Raw genomic sequence first — 27,906 nt, forward strand, 5'->3', positions numbered from 1 at the left:
ACGGAACAGCAAATACGGAGCCAGGCCAATGCCAGGCTTGTTCAGACATAAGGAAAGAGATGGCATCTAGGACAAAGTTAAAAAATAAAATAAAACTTAACAGGCGTGTGTGTGTGTGTGTGTGTGTGTGTGTAAAGCGGGGTAAGAGGAGAGGGGACCCGTCCTCTCTCAATTTGCTGAGGCAAAATCTCCCTGCTGTGAGAGCTGCCACCTTCTGGGAAAAAAGCCAGTAGGTTGCCTCCTCTCTCGGCGGTTACATATTAAGCCTGCAACTGTTTACGCTCAATCTCAGATACATTCTGTTCACCAGCCTCAGAGTTCCCAGCGCAGGTGCCCTCAGTTAATCACCCCACTCGCTCCAGAGGCACTTCCAGCAGTGAAGGATGCTCCAGGCAGTCAACCAGCCAGAGTCGTCTTTTTTTTTTTTTTTTTTAACTGCACCATTCTGGTCCCTAAAGACTTGTTTTTAAAAATTTGGTTTTTGTTTAAAGTAGTTTCTTCAAATGAGAGGCAAACAGTCAAAGGACAAATCTAGGACTTCAATTTGGACAATGAAAAGGCCTGAATGAGAAACGAAGAAACAAACTCCTGCTGGTGGCCGCAGTGGGGGAGGGGAGAGAATGAAAATGAACAGTAGACCAAAACACTGAGGAAAAATATTTTCTTTAAAAAGGCGCTGAAGGGGGCGCCTGGGTGGCTCAGTGGGTTGGGCCGCTGCCTTCGGCTCGGGTCATGATCTCAGAGTCCTGGGATCGAGGCCCGCATCGGGCTCTCTGCTCAGCGGGGAGCCTGCTTCCTCCTCTCTCTGCCTGCCTCTCTGCCTGCTTGTGATCTCTCTGTCAAATAAATAAATAAAATCTTTAAAAAAAAAAAAAAAAAAAAAAAAAAAAAAAAAAAGGCGCTGAAGGTTACCTCCCAGGATAAGAACACCAACCTCACAGTCTTTTTTTGGGGAAAAAAAAATTTACTTTTTTCCAAATATTATTCCAAATATTATTCTAAATATGTGTTTTACAGACAAAGGTCACTATGGATCAAAAACATTCTACAGAAGAAAGCATTTTTATAGACACTGGAAATAATTTTAATATAAAGTCCATATTTATCTAGATGTGGCTATGTTCCACAGGAAGATTTTTAGCAATCAAAGTGCAAAGACAACATGACTGTGGCTTTTCTTGCCACACAAAATACTGACAATCTCCCCTTATAGCCTACTCTTAATTGTGAACTGGGACGCCAAATAGATGGCATGTGACTTTTAGAAGTAGGGCTCCAATGGACAAGGGGAAGGGGGGTCAAGCAACAGAACAAATTCAACTGAAACACAAACCAGCTTTGACCCCAACCAAATCCAAAGCCCAGTCAGAAGCCCATTAGGGATCAATTCAAGCTGTAGTATCACTTTTACAAGGTTGTGCCACTTAATACTATTAAACCTAATCAATCTGAATCAAAGCTAAGCACACCCCCATTGCTAGTTCTGTCCTCGTCCTATCCCATTTTTATGAAGGCTCCACGTTACAGCTTAGTTCATACTGGGGGAAGGGGACCTCCAAGTCCTCAGAAAGAACCATCCTAAATCCTCTGTCCAACTTTTCTTTACCCTGCCCTCCCACCTACCACCCTGAGATATCAGTCTTACCAAAGAGGTGTAGCTTCTGTCATTGTCTCAGGGAAATTAGTTCTAAATAATACCAGAGAAAGATCAGTCCATGAGCAGTGTTCGGTTTTAAGCCAGAGGAATGGGTCCACTCCAGCCTCCCTCCCCCGCAAAATCACAATGAACTCCATATTCTCCCTTCTACCACTATAAAGATCTCCCATCTAGAAGCTCCCAACAACGACAGCACAAGGTGTTGATATTACATTACCGGAGGAGAAAGAGAGGGAGATATATATAGTTTTAATAAAACCCCCGTGCACAATTAAACTTGATTAAAAGCCTGGAGAATGCTAAAAGTAGTAATGAGTACAAGAGGCTGCGGAGAGAAGGTGCGGCCTTCCTTGCAGTCAGTAAATGCTGGCAAGCAACAGGACACGGGGCTTCACTTGAGCATTGGAGAAGCAAAGAAGTTGCCTTGTCGTCCTAGGTTGGTGGCAGATTTGCTTTTGCTCCCAAATCTACAGAGAATGAACCGAAAAAGCATTCCATGAAAAGTAGGTAAATAAACAATTCTAACATTACTCAGTATTATCAGCTAAAAATAGGAAACCCTCAACAACTATTCTGCAAACTACTCTTTGTCGTCTGCGATGAGAGAGGGGAAACAAAACCCTTAGACCCTTTTCAAAAAGGGATCATTATGGCTCCAGGTTACTTTTAAAGGCTAGCTGCTAGCTGAAGGCCTCATCCTTTCCCCTTCAGTATGCTTCGGTATGCTGGGAAGAGTTCTTCCGTTCCCAGGCCAGGCAGTTCCACATACCTGGGCGTGTTCTTGGTGAGGGTGGAGCGCACTCTCTGCGACAGGGAACTAGATGAAGGAGTCTTGAGGAGCTGATGCTCAGGAGTGGTCACAGGCCCCAGTAAACTCACTTCAATCAAAGTTGAGAGATATTTTTAAGGGAAGGGCAAAAAGAAAAGCACCCTTGTGGGCGGCCAGTTTTAAGCCAAATACCCCGTGAAGCCCTTAAGAGCTAAGGTTAAAGACCCAAGCAAAGTCCCAGAGATCATTTTTGTCATCGTCTATAACAGATCAGTATATCTTCTATGCAGGCAACTGCTCAATGAACAGCTGACATATGCTTCCTGATTTAAGCCATTCTCAAATTCCAGCATTCACAAATCTAATGTCTGACCACCCGATTCTTACCTACATTAGGAAAAAACAACATTCTTTCTTAAAAAGGATCTTGCAAAAATGAGAGGTCTGGTCTCCAATGCCAGTCAAGTTGGACGAAACCAACTTCAGACATTTTTGCTGGCAATACAAATTGGCAAAAGCCTTTAAAAGAAATCAAGTTGGTAAAACAAAAAAATGTTCAAGCCCTTTAATTCAGCAGTTCCCACTCCTGGGAATTTAACAGTGGGGGAAACAGAGATATATACCTATAATGCTGATGTCAGCATTATTAGTAACTATGGAAAATTCAAAAATAACATCAATTCCTAATAGAACATGTTAAAGTAAATTCCTGTTTACAACCATAAAAATTATATAATTATATAGTAACAGAAAAAGTTCTCCCAGTATGTTAAATGAAAGAAGATCAAATCTGAATTGTTATTCTATTTCTAAAATATCCGTATGTAGAAGGAAAAGGAGAACCACGTTCCATTAAAGTGAAAAAAAGTCAGGATGGTAGAGCTGTATAAATCTTCTTTTAATGTTAGAATCCTCATAATGAATTTAATTTTTGAATTCCAAACAGCTCTAGCAAAGGGAGGGAGAGGGTACATGGCCAAAACCAGAGAGGGAGTCAGGTCTCTTAGGAAACACAACTTGGGCCTTACCTTTAATATCCGGTGTCTGTGGTGTTGAAAAGGCATTTGAGTTTTCAATGACATGCATGGGGTCAATGTTCTCTTGTTCCACCATCATGAACTGACTCCAGTATTCCAGGGGCAGGGAAAGCAAGCGCTCTACCACCTAAACAGCCACCAAACAGGTTAGTGCACTTCCAAAGCTCAGGGCTTACCTCTTCCCAAACCCATATATATATATATATATATCTCCACATATATATACACACACACATATACATATATATCTTTTATATACATATATGCACATTCCGAAGCTCAGGGCTTACCTCTTAGTGCTTTCTCATGTTATCACATCACATAAGAGAGATATATATATATATATCTCTCCACATATATATCTTTTGTGTGTATGTATATATACAAAGGGCACTTGCCTACCTTGGGCTGACGCTTGATGTCCTGCAACATTACCACTGGATCTGGATTGGGCACAGCATGGGCAACTATGGTAGGCCCAAAGACTTTAGCCAGATTGGCCACGTCCATTTTAGTGTTTGGACTCTGAGCCACTCTAAGAAACAGAGCATTTAATTAGAAGACTTTCTCTTCCACTTAAACACAGAACAAAAAAAAAAAAAAAAAAAGATCTATCAGAAAACATTTCACCCTTCACATTCCCTCTCTAACACCCAACGCACATTATGTTCCCCGTGGCAAATTCCCAAACTCCCAGAAGTGAATTTCTGCTGTACTCACCTCTGCAAGTGAATCATGAGGAAAGCTAATGTGTCCCTGTTGGGCTGGGGCAGTTCACCAACAGCCTGGTACATGGCAGCTATGCTGTTGTCCTCATCTGTGATTTCTGTAAATGAAAAGAAAACACCAAGAGGCCTAGACTTCTTTCCCTTGACAGCGTGCTTCCAAGTGATCGACCACAAAGTCTCATCTATACAGTAAGCTTCTGGAACTTCTGATGAGGTTCATGACTGCATCAAACTCCAGTTTCATTAACAAGCAGGACACTGGCCCACAGATCAATATTAGAAATCAGAACCTTAAAAAAAAATCAGCTCCTGCAGTTAGGGAAAGCAGCTAGCAACCCACGTGCCGGGAAGGCAGGCACACAACTGCAGCGACTGCAGTTACAAGAAGGTGTTCGTTTATAAACCGTGTTCAGGGGCCTACTATGGACCAGGTACTATTCTAAATGCTCAGGTAAAGCAGAACTAAACAAAGACTTTGCCTCATGGAAGTCACATTCTATTGGAGGAATTAGTCAAAAAGCAGGTAGCAGGTAGTGTTACATAGTAGAAGCTAGAAAGTAACGGGTGGACGTATTTTAGAGAAGGTGATCAGGAAAGGTGTTTCTGAGGACAAGGTACAAAGGTACAAGGTACAAGGTACAAAGGACAAAGGTACAAAGGTACAAGGACAAAAAGAAACCTGAAAGAAATAAAGGAGCAAATCATGCAAATACATTCCAGGCTGAGACAATAACAAATTCAATAGTCTTGAGAGGGGAGTAAGCTGAGAACTGCAAGCATTCCAGCGCATCAGGGGAAGAAAGAAAGAAGGGAAGGGTGTTGAGAGAAACGATGCTAGAGATGTAACAGGAGCCGAATCCTACAGGTGGGGTCTTTGGGGCCATGTGAAGGACTGGTGGGTTTTATTCTGAGAGTGATGGGAAGTCACTGGGGAATACTAAGGACAGACGAGACTTCATCTAATTTAAATTTTAGAAGGACCCCTCTAGATACTGTTTGAGGATCATAGTGTAGAGGGCTGAGAATAGAAAGAGGAAAATAAGTAGGTTCTTTTGTCATTCCAAGATGAGAGATGTCAAGAGTGGTAATAGTAGGAGTGGCAAATTTCACCAATTTTAAGATAAATTTTACAAGAGCTTTGCTGAAAAGATTTGTTAATGGATTAAATGTGTGGGGATTGGCTCCAAGTTCAAAAGGACAGCCCTAAACTCGACCTAAAACAACAAAAAACCCCATCAGTACCCATAGTTTAGACAGGAAGAGGACAGGCACCGAGAACACGGATACATTCTTCCATCAGAGCGCGTGCTCGTCCACATGGGCACAGGCACTGTACTGGGCAGCACACGCAAGAGTCAAACATTCTTGCCCCCGTGGGACTCACATTCGAGTATAAGATCTACTCTTACCCGCCGCCTCCATGAAAGTCTTATTTAGCCGAAAAGTCAGAAGGGGTTCTTTGAGGTTTCGGAGGAAGTCCTTCAGGAGGCTACAGACAGCGTGGATGTCATCCACTTTGCTGAGGAGGGGTACGGTTTTCACTCTGAGGAACTTCTCTTTCAGCTCTCTCACTGTCCGGTCACAGCCAGAGATCCGGTACAGGCCTGTCTGTTATCGAGGGGACACTTCCAGTTACAAACTAATTATTAACAAAAACAACAAATCCACACTCTCTGAAGGTAGACTTTTTTTTTTTTTTTTTTTAAAGGGAGAGTTGGGGGCGGGGCGCGGGCAGGAGCAGGGCAAAAGGAGAGGGAGAGAGAGAACCTTTAGCAGCCTCCATGCTGGCCTCAGAGCCGGACATGTGCTCCGGCTCACAACCCTGAGATCAGGACCTGAGCCAGTATCAAGAGTTGGGTGGCTTAACTGAGCCACCCAGGCGCCCCTGAAGGTTGACTCTTACCTCAGTCAGCCCTCTCTGCTCAATCTCATTTACGCAATGGACAACAATGGAGGGGATCATTGGAGAAGTCTGAGACACATAATCTGCTAGCAATCCCTGAAAAGGGAGAGTTTTAAATTATTATTTATACCACTTAGACCAGCAAATCAAGGCAAGTAGAAAGAACCATCTCCAAACTAATACTCAGGCTGGGACCTCATGTCTACTTTTAAATTCCTATTCCCAAAGCATATATTAGAACAGAGATTCTCAGCTATATTTTTCCTATAACCACAACAGGACTGATTTATGGTCACATATACACACTCTTGCATGAACAAGTAATAAGACCACTAGCTACAACTCTGCCCCCACTTGTCCTCTACTCAAGGGCTTCAGAAAGCAAGCAATAATGAGATTACAGGTATGGGCTTTAATATGAACTAATTATTTTAAAAAAACAAAAACAAAAACGTTTTTTAACCCTTTAATTATTCTTAGTAAGAAAAATTATTTAACACAACTCACAGTTGATCGGGACACAAACCTATCTGTAGGGGAGAACTCCATGGTTCTCTATCAGAATAAAGAAAATCTGTAACCAATTACATGCACGAATAAGAACTGTTAAGATTAAAGAAAAGTAGCATTTGATTTGCTAGGGGCTCGGGAGCAGCATAATCAACTCATTCTGAATCTTGTTAATATTGTTCATATAATAAATACTTAATAGATTGAATCAGTTTTTAGAAATAAGCAATCTAATCTTAACAGCTTAGTATAGAATACTTCTAACATAAAAGGAAGTACGTTCACAGATGAAATTACACGATGGCTGGGATTTGTGTCAGGATAATTCACTGGACAGAGCCAGGAGGACAACACGGGGTACTGATAAATCAGGACTGGGCATGAACCGGTAATCACAGAAGTTGAGTGATAGGAACCAGGGGTCAGTCATCCTAATCTCTCTACTTCAGCACATGTTTGGAATTTTACAAAACAGGAATAGGATGTGGAGGGGAAGGAAAAGATGAAGAGGAAAGGAAGGGGAAGGGGGAGGGAAGAAGGAGGAAGGAAAGGAGGGAGAGAGGATGAGTAGGGAAGATGGGAGAAGGTGAAAGGAGGGAAGGGAAGAGAAGTCTGGCATAGAAAAGTTACTAAACAGACAAACCCAAGCAGGACTCGGCTGCGAGTTAACATTTTATCATTTCTCTTCATCATTTGTGGAAAAACTACGCTTGACATCATTAATTTTATTATAAAAACTGATATTAAGCTTTGAAAAAGGTAAAGAAGTCATAATACAAGGACAGACCCCATAGGTCCTACCTCTCCAATCTTGACAGGTGTTCCTATCAGGGTAGGAATGCAGGGAAGGGGACAGCGGTCCCGACATTCTGGATGAGAGACCACACGACAGTCGCGACACTTCAGAGACAGCTTGCCAAATTTTATCCGTTTTCCACATGGAACACAAGATTCAGGTTTAATAACCTGAGGACAAAAGAGGACAGAAATAACAGAGGGGTCTGAATTAGAAAATTATCATCATCAACAACCAGCATTTTTTAAGCACTTAGTATGTGCCAAGCAACTTCCTAATCCCTTTACACATACTTGTATAATTCTCACAATAATCCTATAACATAGGTTTTGATCTTTAAGGAAAGGCAAAAGAGGCTGTGTAATTTGTGTAAGGTCACCCAGCTGGAAGGCGGCAGTGTACAATGGTGGAAAGAAATTATTGATGAGGAGCCACAAAAACTCCATGTTAACTCTGCCACTTATTGTCCTGTGGCTCACACAAGGCAGTTAACTCTTCTGAACCTCAGTCAGGTTGCTTGGGCTTATATTAGGAAATCCAATGAGACAAAGGTAAAGTGTGCTATATCCAACCATACTACGTAAATATGTATCACTAAAAAGCATAAGCAATTGCTTCTGTTTTAAAGCTGCTTTAACGTAATATATTCACAGAATGCAAAGATATACACATCTTCTGTAACCAGTAGTTAGCTCTGAGGAGTGGAACTGAAAGAAGGGGATCTGACATTTAACTTTCTAACACTAAGTTATTTAAATCTGTTCCTGGTATATACTACTTTCACAATCAAAAAATTAAGTGTGCCCGAAAGAAGACAGAACGATCACAGATCTACCGTCTTAGAGACGAAGTCATGCAGGCGCATCCCTCCATTGCTCTGTGGAGTGCCAGAACTCCCTGTCTCAGTCCTTGGCTCCAGAGGCCTGTTGCTCAAGGTGGAGTCGCTATTCCAAGGTTGTAATGTACCTAGAAAACAAGCAACTTTAAGCTTCTTAATATTTTGTTCCTTCTGAATTTTAACCCCAATTTTAATATAACTGGTAGATAACCAGTAATTTGTAACCATAATCAGAAGCGACTACAATGGCTATGCAGAAAAATCAGTTCAAGAATAATGAGTTAATAATGGGGCCCCTGGGTGGCTTCGTCGGTTGAGCATCCGACTCTTGATTTTGGCTCAGGTCATGATTCATGGGTCGTGGTACCAAGCTCTGTGTGGGCTCAATGCTCATCGGGGAGTCTGCTTGAAGATCCTCTCCCTCTGCCTCTCCCTTCCCAAATAAATAACATATTATGTGTGAGTGGCACAGACCAGGCCAGCAATCCAAAGGTAGAATATGACACAGTGTTCCGGCCTCCAGTAAGCAGCAGAAAGAAACTAACCACAATATCCAATCCCTGCCTCAAAGGCTTCTAAAAAGCCAAGTGTCCCTGAATTTTACCAGTTGTTTTACACAGGCAATTTAGCTACAAACTCAGTGGACCTGTTTTCCTTCGGCTTCTAGTCCAGTATGGCACAGTCTCAATTGTGGACACAGCTTCGATGGGTCCGCCATCATTGGGAACAGTCACTGTAGTTTTTGCAACTATGGATTCATTCCCCTGAAACAAAAGCAGAAATGAGGGAAGGACAAACAAGTGAACCTAATATCCCCACCACTATAAGGTAATTTTGGAGTGGTTGAAAAATTCCTGAATCTTGGTCAGGATTTATGGCCCAAGCTCAAAAAAACTCAATTGAAACCTCGTACTTTAGAACAGAAATATAGGTCACAGAGGCATACACAACAATAAACTAAGAATCAAATATAAAGCTGACAGTTGTTTACTCAATCAGAGTGATTCCATTCATATGGATGATAAGGATCCTATTATTACATAGAAAAACTCACCAAATCTCTCTCTCAAAATAACATTGCAGATTGACTCAGGATTCTAATTTATTTATTTGTTTATGTATTTATTTATTTGAGAGAGAGAGATAGAGAGACAGAGTACAAGCCGGGGGCAGCAAGGGTGGGGGGTGGCGCTGAAGAGGAGGGAATGGGACAAGGAGACTCCCCACTGAGCAAGGGGCCCAATATGGGGCTTGACCCCAGGACCCTGAGATCATGACCTGAGCCAAAGTCAAATGCTTAACCGACTGAGCCACCCTGGCGCCCCTTGACTTAGCATTCTTAATGGCTGGGACCACTAACCTCTGATGTGTTCACAACCACAATTCTCTTGGCCTATTCTTACCTGGTCTACTGTGGAGCCAATGGAACGAGTCTTCTTTACAGGTCCTGGGGGACCATCAATGAACTGTCGGCTACTAGAGCGCTGGAAAGGAGACAAAGATCAAGAAGTTCAGCGTCATAGAAGATCTAAAGCACAGAAGATAAAATTATTCCATTGGACAACTTGGGTGCAAGTCCTGGATACCAGGGCTATGGTAAATAATAATATGCTCTCTCTCATTCTATTTCCACATGAAGCTTAAGTTGTACCAACACAAAAATGCCCTCAGTGCCCTAAAAGAAACAAGCAAGCTTTGGAAAATTTTAGATGACAGCACCAGAAAAAGTAGAGGTGTAATCCTATCCAAGGACAATATGTCTTTGGACACATATTAAGTACCCTAAACAAGCACACACAGACACAGCTCGACATATCCCATTATACACACATTTCATCTGAAAATTATATTAGAGTACAAAGTCCTGCGTAAAAATTCCCATGACAACTCAAAACAAACTCAAGTATATCCTTTTCCACTCCAGAGGCAGCCAGAACAGTGAACTAGGACGAGACTGTCCTGAGTTACTACCTCGAGGATCCTCCATAATGACCCCCAGCAGGAATTCACTTGTAATAGGTGTTTAACAATGGTTAGAGCTACATGTCAGGAATGCTGTATCATGGGAAAATTTCTAGAGAAAACTCCTTTATTGTAATTTTGTAAAAACAACAAAAACGAAACAAAACCATACGTACCCTCTTTTCTCTCTTCTTCAGTTTGAAAGTCTTTACCAAAGAAGAATCCCAATCCTGTTGACAATTATAATGTATTAATTTCTGTGGTGAGGCAAAAACCCCAGACAGGAATTTTTGTGGAAATAAGTTTACAGAGAACTTTAAAGCTTTTTGAGTCAGACTGCCTAACTTATAATTTGGGGAGAGGGCGAAGGGAGGGTCTCAGGTGCTGTAGCTATGGAGCTACCGTAAGTTAACCTGCTTTCTTTCCAAAATTGAAGCTATTATAATAGAGTCAGGAGTCAATACCACAGAGGCAAGAAAAGGTTAAAGAATCAACTTCTGTCGTGATTATCTCCAGCTCCTGGTCCTTTATTTCTGACTATTTCTGTAATTAGTTGTAGAACTCACAGAATCTCAGGCACTATACTGATCAGGTTAGATGTCTTTCTTACTCTTAAGGGACTGCTATCTAATCAGACGTTCTGTACAATGTAACCACTTAAAAAGTTCTAGTTCAGGTTTTACATTTCTCAAACATCCCTCTTCCTTGGGCCCCAACAAAGACATTCACCCCTGAAGAATTACATTTTTTACCATAGTCTAGTTTCATTTCACTTATTTTAACCATTTACATTCATGTGACTTCCTTACTCCTGATAATCCCTGAAAACACAAAACCCAGAAACAGTAGTACAGAGCAAATGGTAGCTTAGCTAACTGAAATCTCTACAATTCCTGGTCAAGTAATTTAATTTAGCTACAGATTATTTGATTCAGTTTGTGTTACAACAGATACACCATAAGTAGGTCTAGCTCCAAAATCAGCTATTAAAACATTCTAGTTTTATCCTATACTCCAGACCTATTCATATCATTCCTTATTTCAAAAAGGGGATACTTACTATTTATATCTGTAAAATGGCAATGATTTCCCCAAACACTGATTTGGGACAGAACACTCCTAGCCTACGTAACCAGTAGTCACCACATGTTTCACTATCAGAAAACCAACCACAAATAACCTCCTGATTTATAGCTTTGTTGCTAGCTTTCAGCCAGTACAACAGGAAAGATACACAAACCAACAAACCATGGAAGTTTGAACATCAAAGACTGAGATATCAGGAGATGACTTTTATACAGAAACACTACCATAAGTTAAGAAATGGGTGCTGCCCCACAAAAGCGGGGTAGCAAGAAGTTTAGACCAGGCAACCAGTATTGAACAAAGCATTACAGAGGGCCTAGAAACTTTGTCAGTCTTCTGGCTGAAGTTCCAGAGCACTGGTTTCCTTCTAATTATGAAGTATGACTAAGTTTTCTTTAAGAACCAAACTAATTCTGAAATAACGCACAAGTCTATTCTCTCCAAGAGCAGCAAATAAACCATGCCTGGGTAGAATCTTGCTAATTTTTTTTTTTTTTAATTGCTAGCTAGGGCTTTTTAATAAGCCAAGATACAGTCAATTAGCACATGCAGCTCACAGATCCGTTAAATAAATTTAACCTCATCCCAAATACTGAGTTCTATATTCTCACTTCCAGAAACTAAATATATAAGCCAGTCTCTTATAGCCTGTGTGGATTTTTATTTTAAAATGCGAGCTCAGGGGCGCCTGAGCAGTACAGTTGTTTTGGCGTCTGACTCTTGGTTTCGGCTCAGGTCGTGACCTCAGGGTCTGGCGATCAGCCCCGCTGCATCTGGCTCCACACTCAGGGCAGAGTCTGCTTAAAGACACTTCTTCTCCCTCTGCCCCTCCCCTGCACCAGGCGCTCTCTTGCTCTCCCTCATCAGTAAATACAATCTTTAAATAAATTAACTAATTAATAAAATAAAATAAAATGCTAGCTCAGAATCTGTAATACATCAACAAACAAAACAGCAATAAAGGAATTCCAGAAGAGAGGACAGGAGAGAGAGCCCTGAGGGAGCAGGGGTAAGAAAAATAAACAATCCTCAGAGATCAATCATTTATTACCAGCGATTCGTCAGTCTTATCAAAGCTGATATCTGATAAAATGGAACCAGATTCATCAATAGTTGATAATCTAGATGAGAGAAACAACACAGTATTAGATACAGAAGACCGTGGCAAGTAAAACGCACGAACGCCCAGAATGAGTCGCATTGGTCACGTAACACCAGCAATTTCATAGCAGTTCCTTCCTATGGAGACAACTACAAGTTCAAAGCTTAGCTATGGTGGCTGCTTGCTGTGGTTTCCATGGGAGAGAGCGGCTGTGTGTGCGTGAGGACACACGCAGCACAGCTGCTTTTTGGCAAAGACCTCCCAACAGCAGTTGAAAGTTACAGACAGGAGCAGGGGTGCTACTTCTCGCCAAAAAGGCTACTAGAGATTCACAGGCACAAGAGTGAAGTTTAATCTGATCCCAATTGTGGTTGCTTTCTACAAGAAAGAGTGTTACCCAGCATCAGCTTTTGAAGAAATTAAGCCCATATATTTTCTCAGTTATAAAGATTCCCCATAAAACAACCAGGCAACAAAATAAATAGCTGGAAGAGTGCTGACCTTTCCCTCCATACTGTATTGGGGGTGTTAAATTCAAAGCCCGGTAGAGACAATTTTAAATAGTGATGCAGTGGAACCAAAATTATTGTCTGGTCTTGACTCACAGAAGGCCTTCTAAACCAGAATAGCTACAAGAGCTACAAGAGCTCTCTGGAGAGTAAATGCTGAAAGTATTGCTGAACTGCCACTTTCACCTTTAGGTTTCTTTGCAATGAGCGGGATTAGTTACTGACATGCAATTTTGCATCAACATCAAAATTTTACCCATGGTGAAACAATTATCCTAAGGAAAGATCAAAAACAAAAGAAGATAAAAGAAATCGGGAGGCCCCTGTGCCTATGCCTTTATTTCCCACCCACCCTTCCTCCAAAGCCTTTTTCTGCTTTATTCAGCACACATTGCAGAAGCAGTCTATTTAAGAGTTCAGATAACAAGAACTTCTGACAGCCGCACTGCTCGTGATCAGATAACAACGGACACGACTTCCCCACCTTTTGTTCCCAGCATTGCCGCCGGACGGCTGGCCTCTGTTGAGAAAAGCCAGAGCTGATTTTTGCTCCTCGCTTAGTTGAATGCTGCCAGATGTGTCACACATGAGCATCTCTCGAATCAGCTGAATCTGTCTTTCCTGCAGACCAAAGCAGAGTAAAACATCCTAACTAACCAGGGGAGAAAGCTTCACCTCAAATTTATGGGACAGGCAGACCAGAAGACATTAAAATACAGCATTATGCAAATGAGACTTCAGGAATCTGCTACACCGATAGCATATTAATTCACATCAAGCCCAGATTGTGTCTCTGATTTCTGACTGGCAAAATGAACTCCAACCAGAATAGTGGGCTTTCTGCTACAAGACTTTTGGGTCAAGGAGCTAATCCAAGACGGTATTGCAAAATGAGAGTCCCAAAACAGAATTTCGCATACGAAAAGCAATTTAGTGTCATTTTATCAGGACAATTATTGGCTTCCTCTATGGATCAAAACAGCCACCCACCTTTCTAAAGGGTGGAGCGAAATGCATTAAAATGGATACAAAGCTGTGACACACTGGAACCAGTCAATTTGAGCTTACTGAGGCATTTAACACTGTACCAAGATGGATTAGTGGCTCCTCATAAAGGCTTTCCTTTGTACCATGACCCACCCTGGTACACCAAAATGATAGTGTTCCACGTTAGTCACATTGCTCAACTGGCTGACTACATCTCGCCCTTCCCCTGAATCAGGAGCAGTAATGATGGAAAACCTTAGAGTTGTCTTGTCTGTCTCAATAACAAATACTAGCTATTGACAAAAGGATGAGGGTGTTCTGGGTGGCATGAGAGATAGCCAACATCTTGTGACAGATCAAGCATGCTAGGAATTCCCTAATTTTAATTCTTTAAAAATCCTCATCTGAGGGGCGCCTGGGTGGCTCAGTGGGTTAAGCCACTGCCTTCGGCTCAGGTCATGATCTCAGGGTCCTGGGATCGAGTCCCGCATCGGGCTCTCTGCTCAGCAGGGAGCCTGCTTCTCTCTCTCTCTCTCTCTCTGCCTGCCTCTCTGTCTACTTGTGATCTCTCTCTGTCAAATAAACAAATAAAATCTTTAAAAAAAAAAAATCCTCATCTGAAATCTATGAAGTCATAGTTTTAAATCAAGAAGAGAAAAAATATTAAATTTCAGCCTATGAAGGACAGGATTCCTATGCTGCAATTTCAGCTTCAATCAAGGCCAACTTGTCAATGGACAGGCTGCTTTTAGTTCTTTAAACGTGGAAGAAGAAACTCAGTATAACTGGGGGGTGGAAACAGGACCAGATGATGCTGGCCCTCCCTCCACTGGCTCAGCTCTAGGGTAGAGAACAATACACACCAGCTTCTCGCAGTCAGCCTCAGCTCGCTGTCTCCGTTTGATCTCGACATCCACCTGATTGCGTGCGTGCTTCAGTTTAACATCCAGAGCACTACGCTCAGTCTCTGCTTTCATCAAAAGATCCTTGTACTTCCCCAGCTCGTGGTCTGTTCTCTGCCACTTTTTACGGAAATCCTCAAAGTCCTTTGCCAACTGGATGAATTCTGAGGAAAGGGGGAAACTTCAATAACTCCAGCACCAAACACAGTACCAAGGCTCTAATGACTGAGTCCTCTAGTTAGTTTTCCTCCAAGTATACAATGAAGGGACCAGCTAAACTCTCGGCAAAGCCAGCTGAAAATAACCAGGAGCAGCTCCTGGATATCCGTTCATTACCCTGCATGGCAGCTTTGTAGAGAGCAATTCCTGTTTCGATAGGCCACCTCTTTTGGCTTGGCCAGTGGCATCTGCTATGGAATAAATAACTCATTAGTCACCTGGCTCCAGATGTAATACCAACACTGAAAGCTCCTGAACAGAAGGCAATCAAAGGCGGATACCTCTGGGGCAGCTGTCACGCACCAGGACAGTTACAGCTATAAAACAAAAACAGCCTCCTTTCGAGTCACGCACTGCTGCGCCAAAAAGACGTTAAAAAGCAAATTCAAATATAACTGCTGTAATATGCTCCAGTAGATGTAGATTAATATTATAGATGTCTAGGCCTACAATTCCATTCAACTATATAATTATACAAATATTGATTTCAAAGTAAAGAGCCAATTTGCTAGTGCTGTTTAACACTGCCCTGAAGGGTGTATAAACATTTCAATGGGAAAGACACAGTAAGAACAGATCATACTAACCTAGGGTGAGTCACTGATGGCAGAATGTGGACTCTTTCCACATGTCTGCAGAAAGAGCATCACTTCCAACGCTGTGCCCTGAAGCACGATAACCCAGGTGGCATTCATGCTTGCCACCTGCTATTGGCAAAGACTGTTCTACACTGCCTTCTTATTTTCTCGTTACCGTCGATCTAGCTCTAGGCATCACTCCACACCACCTTCACGGAGGAAGTTCCCAAGGTGTACATCTGCTGCTGGCCAAACTAACCCAGTTTACAGCTGAAACTAGGCCACAGGCACACAAAGCTTGCAGATTCTTGGGTAGTAAGGGCACTTTTCTTATTTCAATTTAACCTAAGAGCATAGAAACAATGAATATAGTGCTCTTTCCAGTCTTAATAATTTGACTAAACTTCAAACTTACAAATTAGGATGCCAATTCAATCTAGAGAAAGCAAGTCTTACACATAAGGACACTTCAGTTTGTAACAAACAAAAGGTTTTAGCAGAACAGGATATTATGACCTAATTATCTTAGAGAATGCAACTATGAAAGCTAAGTGTACATATATACATACACACACACACACACACACACACACACACACACACAGAATATATATATATGTATATATGGCTACAATTCAAATAGCTTTAAATAGTGTGTTCAGTTTGTTTAAAACACATAAATTTTTTTCCTTCTTAATTTAAAGAAAAAGAAAACAACATATCCTTTTGCCAATTTAACTATTTCAACAATGTAGAGTCACAACATTTTTTTTTTAAAGAGCTGGTTCTTTGCCATGTTCACTCTGGCAATTCATCAAGTACTGCACTTATGATTTGTATACTTTTCTGATGTATGTAATAGTACTTCAATTTTAAAAAATAAAGAACAAGAAATACACTTTTCAACCACACATCTAAAACTTTCTAGCTCCACACTGTGGTCAATTAAATGTTTCTAAATATAGTGCTGTATACACTATATTTATATACACTCAAATATCTACTGAATTGAAAAACAATTTTGAGAATGAAAAGATTTCCACTGGACCTAATTTTGCTCACTTCTTTGTTCCTTCGAACACTTTTTTTAAGATTTTATTTATTTATTTAAAAGAGAGAGCATGAGCAGCGGGGAGGGATGAGGCAGAGGGAGAAGCAGACTCCCTGCTGAGCAGGGAGCCCAATGTGGGGCTCCATCCCAGGACCCAGGACCTGAGCCACTCAGGCACTCCAAGGATACTCCTTCTTGATAAACCTTATTAAATTTGGGTTTTAATCCCTATTCGTTGTTAACTGGTATATATTATAAGTCTAACTGAATTGGGCGATGGAACTCAAACCAAAAAAAGTATCAGTTCATTTCCAGGAAAGAGTTCCTATTTTAATACTATGAATGATTCAATTACTAGTTCAACTTGGTTTATGCTAGACCAAAACCAGAATATTTGCATACCTAAAATATTACTTAGGTATAATTCTGTTATGAATTAAGTTTGCTAGGATGGGTCAAAACAGCACATTAGATCATCAGAAAAATTCTGATATAGGAGATCAATAAACAGAGCATTTTCAGGGTCAGTTTGTGAATCATGATTCCAACTTGGAACTAGCCCCCATCATGAAGTACATAGTCAAAAGATTTTTTTTTTTTTAAGATTTTATTTATTTAGGGGAGGGGTTGGGGGGTTAGGTGAGCCTAGTGGTGGGTATTAAGGAGGGCACGTATTGCATGGAGCACTGGGTGTGGTGCATAAACAATGAATCTTGGAACACTGAAAAAATAAAATAAAATTTTTAAAGATGTTATTTATTTGAGAGAGAGAGAGCATGAGCAGGGGGAGAAGGAGAGGGAGAAGCAGACTCCCCGTTGAGCAGGGAACCCGATGTGGGGCTCGATCCCGGGACTCAAGGATCATGACCTGAGCCGAAGGCAGACGCTTAACCAACTGGGCCACTCAGGAGCCCCTTCAAAAGATTAATTAACTTCAAATTACCTCCTTTAAAAAGTTATGTATATTAAACTATGAAATGCATCTATTAAAAAGGAATGAAGGGGGGTGCCTGGGTGTCTTGGTTGGTTAAGCATCTGCCTTTAGCTCAGGTCATGATCCCAGGGTCCTGGGACTGAGCCCCGCATCAGCTCCCTGTGCTGTGGGACGCCTGCTTCTCCCTCTCCTTCTGACTGTCACTCCCGACTGTCTGCTTGTGCTCTCTCTGTCAAATAAATGAAATCTTAAAAAAAAAAAAAAAAAGGAATTAAGGGAAATTTCCTTAAAACAAATTGAGGATAATCTCTGATTCATTAAAAACAAAACAAGCAAACAAACAACAACAACAAAAACCGAGGATTTGGTTCATAGTTCAGCAAATAGATTAAAACCATCCCATAGTTCAGCAAATAGATTAAAACCATCCCAAAACTGGGGCGCCTGGGTGGCTCAGTGGGTTAAAGCCTCTGCCTTCAGCTCGGGTCGTGATCCTAGGGTCCTGGGATCGAGCCCCGCATCGGGCTCTCTGCTCAGCAGGGAGCCTGCTTCCCTTCCTCTCCCTCTGCCTGCCTCTCTGCCTACTTGTGTCTACTACTACTGTCTGTCCAATGGATAAATAAAAAAAAAAAATAAAAAAAAAAAAAACAAAAAAAAAAAAAAACCATCCCAAAACCATCCCAGAGAGATCCCAGCTCTCTCCTCCTGGGGCCTATGCACAGGCTCTTCCTTTTGTTTTCCCCACCACTCTCTAAGCTTCTTAGAAAGGGGAAGGGGAAGGGCACTGGTTCTCTTTTCTCTCCAGTGCCTTGTAGCACACATTAGGCACTTAAATATCCATTGAAAAAATAAATGAAGAATTGCTGTTCAGATCAAATTTAAACTCCAGGCATCCAAGCCCACCTCACCAGTCTATCCAAACTTAACCTCCCACCACTACACAATACTCTTTCTTGTCCCTGCTCCCAGAACAGACCCATGCTTATTTCTGCCTTCTCCCTTGTGATCAAGCTGTGTACTCCAAACAGAATGCTCTACCTACACTCTTCTTTATGTATCCATTCTTCTAGTCCCATCTGTTCTATAAATCCCTTCCTAATCTGTTTGTTCCATATTACATTTTTCTATACTTCCCAAAAGCACATATTTTGATACTTGTATTATCTTGTTTCATAAGAAATCGATCTCTGAAACTTAAAAACCATGATCTTCTTGAAGAAAGGCATTAAGTCATAGACACTGTAGTATCACCTACTGTAGACAGCATAACACAAACCCAGCATTGTTTTGGCACACAACAGATACCTGATAAATATTAAGTTATATTTATTCCCAATTTACACAGCAACAACATAAAAAAAAGTTTTGGGCAGCTCACAATAAAATAAAAATAGAAGATAAAAACAATGTAGACCAAGGAAATCAAAGATAAGGTTATTAAAGTCATTTTATTTTAATATTAACCTTCATTTTGATCTTTCAGGAACCCTGGACTTAGCTAAAAACAAAACATGAACAAACCTATACAAAAAGGAGAGAGAAGAATGAAGTGACTCATGAAAGACTAGAATAAGGAGTCAGGATACTTAGCCATGCAAGGAATTCCTAGGATCAAAGAAGAGGACAGAGACTGAGATGGTTGTAGAAAGGAGATTCTAGAGTCCAGAAAACATAAACCTACTCCATGTCCTCAAAGCCAACATTCCAAGTTAGAGATAGAGGAAGGCAAAACATGCCTCTATTTTATAATGGGAATCAATGGGAAGATAGAAATGTGTTTATAAAATAAGGATACCTGTAAGAATATCTAAATTTTTTTGGCATAATTACTTCCAAAGTATTTTCACAGCTAACTAGTATCTCGTTTTTATTCCCAAATGCTCACAGCACTCCCACAAAGATAAAGACACTTGAATTTCTATTTTACAGATGGAGAAACAGACACAGAAATAAGTTAAAAGCCAACACTGGTTACTGAGACTCCAAACCTCAGATTCCTCCCTCTCCCCCACATCCTATCAGCTGCCTCCTCGTAGAGCTCTCATTATCACAGTCTCTTCTACCCATTTCCCCTTATTTCCAGCTTCACAAACACCACTCTAGTTAGGGCTCCTGCTGCCTAACAACAACCTCATTGGTCTCCCAGGCTCCCCCTCCGCCAGGGTCATCTTCCAAGAGCTCTGATTATGCCACTCCCCCCTTATTCCTACTCCCTCTCAAGTCCCAACCCCGCTTGCTTCCACCCTAAATGCCCTCTTTCATCTGTGTCCGTTGGGATCTCCATTATGGCTCCACCCTACTTTTGTCCATGAAGCCATTTTAGTCAGTCATCCCTTTCCCTCAACTCAACATGTGCTCGACGCTGTATTAGGTTCTTGCTAAATATTTGCTGAATGAGCCTGAATTTTAAGATCTCGCATTCAATACTCTTCCCCCCCACTGGGCTCCAAAGCAATCCATCTTCTGAGATGATGTGAGTGACCTCAAAGAGGAGCCTAATTAGCATGCCATCATCGTTACTGAGCTGGTATCAGATGATAGGGTCATGCAACAGCTATTAAGAAAGAGAAAATAAAATATTGTCTTAAAAGGCCTATAAGTGGATAAGAGCTATTAAAAACATCAAATTAAAGAAAATGCTGAATGGCATAAGCAGGACACCACACTAAGTACTGTGAAGATCTAAAAACTAAATAAATAAATAAAGCTTAGAGAGACAGTTCTTACTTCACTTTTATATCAATGAGACTGACTTAAGAGCAACGCTTACTAAATTAGGTATTAATGAAAATCTCAAATGGAAGACGATGGCAACTCAAAGAAAAGCTGAGAAAAAATAAATCCTTAGATCACTTAAGTCAGGGCCATCAGTCCCCCCTTCTTCTTCACGCATCTACTTCCCAGACCACCATTCTCTCAACCACCTCCTTCTTCTCTCCAACTCTCTACCCAATTTCAATCCTCTCTTACTAAAATCAAATCCATGAAATAGGTGAAAGCAGATGAACAGTCCCTTCTTCAAAAAGAAATTGTGACATGTTTCTCCTCTTCAACTGAAAATGTTTTATAGTACAGAGGGAAAGCCAGGATAAAAAATACAGACAACAACTACTCTAAAGAAAGAAGCAACATCCTTGGAACTTCAGATTTTACCCAGTTCTTGGTGTGAAAGTGAAATTGGCAACTAATGCCAAGTAGTCAATGGAAAGAGACTCTTGATAACGAAAGAAATCTGGGGGCACCCACTTAAGAACAACTACAGGAAAAAAGTGACCAGCTAGAATGAGTGTCCATTAAGCTCCAACCATGGATAAGTGACCATCATTTTCTTTTTAGGAAGCCCAAATGAAAACAATTTTAAGATTGGAACACACGTCAGCTTTGCAGAAAACCCAGATCTGAAAGCTGTTTTTTCTCTTCACACAGGCCAGCTCAGGATGACTTACGGAGTTCATTTCCTTCGCTGAGAATCTCCACCCGGCGTACAAGCTGCTCAAACAGATTCCGCAAATTCAGCATCGTCGTATCCATCTTTCTGCCAAGAAATCAAATATACATTAGGGGTCCTGCCTTCTCCCCCAGACAAAAGATTCAGTAGCAATCCATTACAGCCATCAGTGACTAACATCTGGACTCTTCCATTTGTAGCTACCATTATAAGGATCTCAAGCCAACAATCGGTGTTTTGTATGATCTTTATTACAAAAACAAAGTTGGAATGTTTAATGTTATTTTCAAATCAGAAAAGCATTTCAAACCTCCAAATATAACACCCCCTTCCTGCCTACTTCTTTTCCTCCAGTCTGCAGTCACTCTGGAGCTGTGAGGAAAGCAATTAAGGACAAGCATGTCAGTTGATTACTAGGTGACCAACTATAAAACGTGACTCTTAGTCTATTGATTAATACAATGCTTTTGCCACTTAAATCCTTCTGGACTTTGAAGACCTTCAATGGAACTTAAAAGGTTTATTTTTAATTTCATTTTTAGCTAGTATCCCTATTGCAACTGCCTTTTAAAACGCAGGACATGGTCAGCACATTTCCTACCAACAGCCCAGATGACGTCACACGAGTGATTAAGTGAGGAAATCGCCGGCTCAGCAGCACAAGAATTATTTCTGTAATGCAGGGCTCTCTGCTGGACTGTGTGCAGGGACTATGTCTAATAAATTTATACTAAGTATAGGCAAAGGATTATGTTGTACCACATTCTGGCATCAAGGAGACAATACACCACCTTCACAGTTAGAAGGGCAAAGGAAAAAATCATTTGCTACTGTGTTCTGTATGGTGAATTTCAGACTTCATATTCCCCCCAAAGCCCTGCTGATATTACATTAAAAACAGTGTCCTTATAGACAGTTGTGCTCTGAATAGACTTTAACTGGGAACACTTTGGGGAAATAAGATCTTAATTTAACAGACAAGAAAAAAAGACATCAACTGGACGTTACAAAAATTATCAAGGAAATGAAATAAAAAATAAATTTCATTTGAAAACTGAATGTCCTTAAAAATACCATTTAAGGATTCTTGTGTTTCCCCCAATCACCCTTCAACATTCTAGTCTAGGTCCTTACTTCATGCATCTAAATAAAATGTAGAACTCTTTTATGGGGCGCCTAGATGGCTCCGTCGGTTAAGTATCTGTCTTTGGCTCAGGTCATGATCCCAGAGTCCTGGGACTGAGCCCCAAGCCAGGATCCCTGCTCAGCAGGGAGTCTGCTTCTCCCTCTCCCTCTGCCTGTGGCTCTGCCTACTTGTCCTCTTTCTCTCTTTCTCTGTCAAATAAATAAATAAAATCTTTTAAAAAAATTAAAATAACTCTTTAGAAAGGTTTAGTGATTTTACAATGTTTATAAGATTGTACCATAAGCTATGAGGGTGGGACAGGGTTAAAAAAAAAAAAAAACACAAAGGACAAAGGAATATATAAACATAAAGATATTTTCTACTAAATGCTACAGAGTTATTCATTTGTACTCAAATGATGATTGGCCTAATAGCCAAAAAGCTTTCAGCTCCAAGCTTGGAGGCAACATATACCTGAATCAGGGCCGGAAACCAAGATTTTCAAATGGCAATGTATCTGTTCCAAGCTACATAATCACAGCAAGCTGCTAAGCAACCAGACTAACAAATGTATTACAAAGATCTTTCTCTAAACTAAGAACAAAACTAAAAGAATAGCATTAAAACTGGCAGGAGGCGATCTGGAAGCTGTGGAGATGCCCATGGATTTCCCAGTATGACAAACCAGGCACAGATACCCAAATGCTACAAGGCAGGAGCAGGGATTTCAGTAGTTTATTCAAATGATGATTTCCTTTGGCTCCAGTAAAAATGGGAAGAGACTGATCGGATTAAATGTAGGGCACTGATTTCCATTATCTCAGCAGTCATCTATAGATTCTGAGACTCAAAGTCAGTGAACTCCGCACATGGGAAAATTTCTAACTGCCCAAGAGTGCAGAAAAGGAAGATATCACAGTGCAACTAGAGTATTAAAAACTGATTCAAAAAAAAAAAAAAAAAAAAAAAAAAAAAGAAGAAGGTTTGATGTTTTTAATGACAAAACAGCAACCTGATCCTTTGTCCCCTTTAAAAGAAATCTTCGCATTTTCTCAAGTTCCTCTAGCCCTATTCCTATCTAGCACTATTCTTCTCCCCTATGTTCTTTGTGCATACCACTCCCTAGAGTGAGGGTTGTGGGGAGGCAGGCTCTTGGAAACACAGCCAGATTCGTCAAAAGACTAAAGACACAGAGAACCTACCCGGGGACATTTCCTCATCATAGCAACGTAGCAACGGTTATCTCATACAACTACCTCCACCTACATTATTGAACAAATGTGAGGCCTGGTACCCAGAGGACAGTTGTTTAACTCCCTGTGCTCTGCTATGAAATAGAGGTAACCCTCAACTGTCAGATCATCACAGTCTGCAGATTTAGTTTTAGGAAGCGCTTATGGTTTTCTACGCTTCCCTCTCAACACCAGATATTCCCTAAAATTCAATCCTCCAATCTCTTGAAGAACTTACCAAACTATCCCATGTTAGTCCTTACAGCTCTCCAGATGATCACCCATCCCTCTCCAGCCTCTCTCCTAACCGCCGTCCTACAGCTCTTAATTCGACTGGGATGCCCTAGAGGTGAAGCCTGATCCTGAGACTTGGTTCTATCCCTCCCATCACATATATCAGCAACCACTTTACCCACTGACCTACTCTACCAACTCCCAATTTTGATTTCCTTATCATTCACGCAGTTCCAAACCTCAGAATCACCTTCAGTTACTCCCTTTCTGACAAGTACGATCACCATACCTGTGGACTCTTCTCTCATGTTCTCTATCCAGCCCCTAATCACGGGCAGGCTTGCCATCATTCACTTCAACTGATGCTTCCCCCACTGCTTTGCTCAGTTGGCACTCAAGACACATACACTTTGCACTCTAATTTAACTTTACCACATTTCTACCCTATATCCCAGGTAGGCTGTACATGTGAGAGAAATCTTACCTTTGGCACAACTGTATCACGCACACAAACACTCAATAGTTAAAAATAAATACTTGATGGGGTGCCTGGCTGGCTCAGTCAGTAGAGCATGTGACTCTTGATCTCAGGGTCATGAGTGGGAGCCCCACATTGGGCGTAGAGTTTACTGAATAAATAAATAAATGATAAATGGAAATCAGAGAACACACACCAATGAGTCTACCGTCAAAAGAATTTCCATTCTACCTGAACATCAGTGTGTAATATAGATGAAAACTTAAACAACAGTTTAAAAAAAGGGGTGGCTTGGACAGAAGCCCTAGGAAAAAGTTTCAGTTCTTATATTTGTTAGTATAACAAGTCAGATTCTAAGACTCATTTATAAGTGGGAACAGTAACACTTGGCCTACTGACCTCACAGAATAGCATCAATTCACATAGGTAAAAGTTTTATAATGTAAAAATTGAACCTTATATAGGGTATTATAGTGGGTATGACATTTTTTTTGTTTTTTGTTTTGGTCTGATAGTTGTTATTTACCTTCTACCACAGTGATTACCAAATCATAGCTGGAACCCAGACCAAGAAGAATGGAGAAGACAGCAAAATCTGACCAGGTCTAGGCTCTTTAGCAGGCTGTCTTACATGAGGCTTATAGCATCTGAAAATAGCTTTTCCTCTAACACAGGTTTACTTAGGGTAATCCAAAAATGGCACTAGCAAAATATAATCCTCTTCTCTTTATACACCAGGGGACCATGTATTTTTATTAATGTTCTATAGAAGTGACATTCAGGAATTATTTATAGATGACAAAAATATCTTTCTGCATCAGTACTAACTCTGATATCACAGCCAAACTGTAACTCAAAAAGCTAACATTTACTCATCCTATTCAATGTCAATTAAAAACGATGTTAATTTTCCTGTTGGGTCACATTTTCACTCACAAGAACACTCTTTTATTTCTCCCCCTTTATTATTTAGCTCCAGAGCTAGGAGATACACTAATGTGAAAGGAAACAAAAACAAAGTCATGTTGTAGTACATTGCTTTGCAGCTGTAAAACAGCTGTCACTTTTCACTATGGAGGCAGCTGCCTTTTGGGAAAGCTGAAATGATCCCTGTGTGTAGCAAGGAAATCAGTTTGTGGAGCACTTTAAACAAAAAGGTGCTAGAGAATCTCAGCTGTTATTGATGAGAAGCCCCAGAGGTGGAGAAGTCACTATGTTACAGATTCCCAATCTGTGAGTATCCCTGAGGGAGCAATTTCACATCACCAGGAAAGAGTCTCAGCTTGATGTGATTGCTCTGAGTCCCCAATTTAATTTCAATCACCCAGCCAAGAGACAGACATCGTCCTTCAGAATAACAGACTATTACAGATCTTAACTGCAGAGTATCCTGAGAAAAGTCTCTATACTCTTCTTCCTCCTAGAAACAACATTATTAAGAGACCTATACATCATGCCTTAGATGCATCAAGGGTATTAAATATTGTAAGACAAAGCAATGGAAGGTTGAGTTTTTCAGGAAAGAGTTTTAATAAAAAATATTCTCACAAACATTACTAAATCTGGAGATTCCCAAGAATTCAGCAATACAGGTTTTCCACTGCCAAAGAAAATCATTTCCTAAGACAGTCTCAATACTATAAGATTCTTTCATATGAAAGCACTTTGGAGCAATTCTTTTTCCCAGATGTCCAGCTTTTGCTTTACTGTATCAGAAGTCTCTATACAACTGGCAGACAGAAGGAATATCCTGAAACCAAATGCTCTTATGAACAAATGAATTACAGAAAGAGTAAACAGAATGTTCTCAATCCAGCATGAATGAAAACTAAAATAAAAAGACGAATTGAACTATTATTTCTCAAAAGATTATTATCAGTTTAGTGTACTAAGTCCTCCTTTTTTCCTTCTTATACTGTGGATTCTAACCATTCTGCAGTGTTCCATTCTTCAAGGTCTAGTGTCTTACCAATTCACTAAAACATTCCCTAACAATTTCAGTCCAAAATTATCTCTATTATCGATAACATTCATTTGGCAGATATAAAACATTGCTTCGTACTATGGAATTTTCCAAGTTCAAAAAAATTAATGTTTTTTAATAGTGAAACTAAAATCTCATCACCCTAAACAATTACATGCATCTCATTATCCAATCTTTGCCCATTATATACTGATATCTTTGTAATATTGCAATCATAGATTGATATGTTTGTGTTTTGCTTTTCTCCATCATGATTCCATTAAGTTACAGAAAGTTAATTAACAGTTATTTAACCGTTGTCTTCTTTGGATATTAATGTAATTTTCAGTTACATCTACCTGGAATCTCCTGCATAGTCACTCCCTCACCTCCTTCAGGAATTTATTCAAATGTCATTTTCTCATTGACGTCTTTCCTAACTACCCAATTTTCAATTGCAGACTTTACCCCCCTACACTTCTCTGCTGTATTTTCCCCCAAAGCACTTGTCTTCATCTAACATACCCATATATTAACTTGTTTATTGTCTGCCCCCCCCAACAGTTTAAGTTTCAAGAATGCACAGATTTTTGTCTGTTTTGTTCACTGCTGAGCCCCTGTACCCAGAACAGGCCTGCCATTTGGCAAATGATTAAAAGACATTCACCAAATGAATGAATTGAACATCACTGTAAACAGGTTTTTCCTTTAGGTGGCTGTATTCCTTAGAACTGATTTCCAAGGCTGGGATTACTATATCGTAGGGTAAAACCCTCTTATAGTTCTTGATAAATACAGCCAAAATATTTTCTAAAAGGGCTATAATAATGTACACTATATTCAATAGTGCAGAGGCCTACTAGACTCACCACAGTTATCTTAAGTTCTATCAGCCCAAAAAAAGTGCAAGCTCCTTTACAGCTAAATAAGATCGTATTGTATTTATATTATGCACTGATTAAGTACCTGTTGAGTGATTAAGCTATAGGAAAGGCGCCTTCTCTCTAAACACTTTCAATAACTAGAAAAGTTCACCCCACACATTCAAGAGAATGATAATAACATTTCTTTAATTTAAAAAAAAAAAAAAAAGCTTATCTTCTCACCCACCACACGTTGCTGAACACTCCCTCCGCCTACGAAACGAAATTCAGTGAAGAGAAACATACGTGAAATTCTAAAAGTAAGGCCTCCTTGTTCCTAAGGCTAAGAATTCGGATGGGATGAGCAAGATGTCATTGCCTCGCCCAGCCTACCTGGATACACACAGTCCAGAAGGGAGAGAGGCTCCACTTCAAGCCGCCCCGGACTCTCAAACACCAGGATTTCTCCCTTCCAAAACTCCGTGCCCCTCGGAAGAGAATGGGGGCATTACCCCACCCACTCCCAAACTCTGTATTTAAGTGAAAGTCACTTCTTGGGGGTGGAAAGAACCACCTGTCCAAGCCATCACCTCAAAACCACCTGTCTTGCCCTGTCCAAGCCATCACCTCAAAAACACAGCTAGGAGAAAAAAGCCCTCCACTCCCAGCCACCGCCCATTCGGGCCGCTGCCTCCCCCGGCCGGGGGAGACCTCCCAGAGGAGTGGTTGTAGGTACCGATCTTCTCCCTGAACCCGCGGTGGCCGCGGCTCACCACCTCGGACACTCTCCTCCCACCACACACCCAGAGTCAGACACACCTGTTCTCACAGCCTCTAGCGCCCACCTGGCCGGGTCCGCCTGGACCCACTTGAGCCGCCTTCCTCTCACTTCCCTCCGCGCCTCACCCAACGGCAAAGCGGCACCGCGCCTCCAGCTCGGGTTTGAAATCCTGCACCAACCAATCACAGAGAAATTTATTCCTCCCGCGCTGTC

General features: G+C 40.9%; 1 protein-coding gene across 2 annotated transcripts; it reads right to left on the reverse strand.

The window, feature by feature from the left end:
* Positions 1-959: 959 nt before the first annotated feature.
* LOC111157823 (Rac GTPase activating protein 1) lies at positions 960-27,876 on the reverse strand. Of its 2 annotated transcripts, none has more exons than XM_022519490.1 (17): positions 27,732-27,876; positions 21,015-21,103; positions 14,748-14,950; positions 13,382-13,518; positions 12,338-12,407; positions 10,377-10,430; positions 9,642-9,722; positions 8,885-9,002; positions 8,236-8,366; positions 7,406-7,570; positions 6,095-6,190; positions 5,601-5,799; positions 4,184-4,289; positions 3,866-3,998; positions 3,455-3,590; positions 2,427-2,535; positions 960-2,124 (listed from the first exon to the last, which is right to left on the reverse strand). In XM_022519490.1, exons 2-17 carry the CDS (start codon positions 21,097-21,099, stop codon positions 2,049-2,051), a joined length of 1,899 nt encoding a protein of 632 aa, XP_022375198.1. In that variant the 5' UTR covers positions 21,100-21,103; positions 27,732-27,876; the 3' UTR covers positions 960-2,048. The 2 variants fall into 2 exon arrangements, with proteins under 2 accessions (XP_022375198.1, XP_022375197.1); XM_022519489.1 differs by lacking the exon at positions 27,732-27,876 and adding an exon at positions 24,093-24,136 and having other exon boundaries at positions 969-2,124.
* Positions 27,877-27,906: the final 30 nt, after the last annotated feature.

The sequence above is a fragment of the Enhydra lutris genome, unplaced genomic scaffold, assembly GCF_002288905.1.
Source record: "Enhydra lutris kenyoni isolate GAN:26980312 unplaced genomic scaffold, ASM228890v2 scaffoldscaffold56, whole genome shotgun sequence".
NCBI lineage: Eukaryota > Metazoa > Chordata > Mammalia > Carnivora > Mustelidae > Enhydra > Enhydra lutris.

What these genes read in the sequence shown, in the direction of transcription:
- LOC111157823 (XM_022519490.1), bottom strand. Translation starts at nt 21,099, where the DNA reads ATGGATACGACGATGCTGAATTTGCGGAATCTGTTTGAGCAGCTTGTA. An exon ending in TGAAGAAGAGAGAAAAGAGG is followed by an intron (nt 9,723 to 10,376) that starts GTACGTATGGTT and finishes TCTCCTTTCCAG; the next exon opens with CGCTCTAGTAGCCGACAGTT. An exon ending in CACCTGTCAAGATTGGAGAG is followed by an intron (nt 6,191 to 7,405) that starts GTAGGACCTATG and finishes CTCCCTTTTCAG; the next exon opens with GGATTGCTAGCAGATTATGT.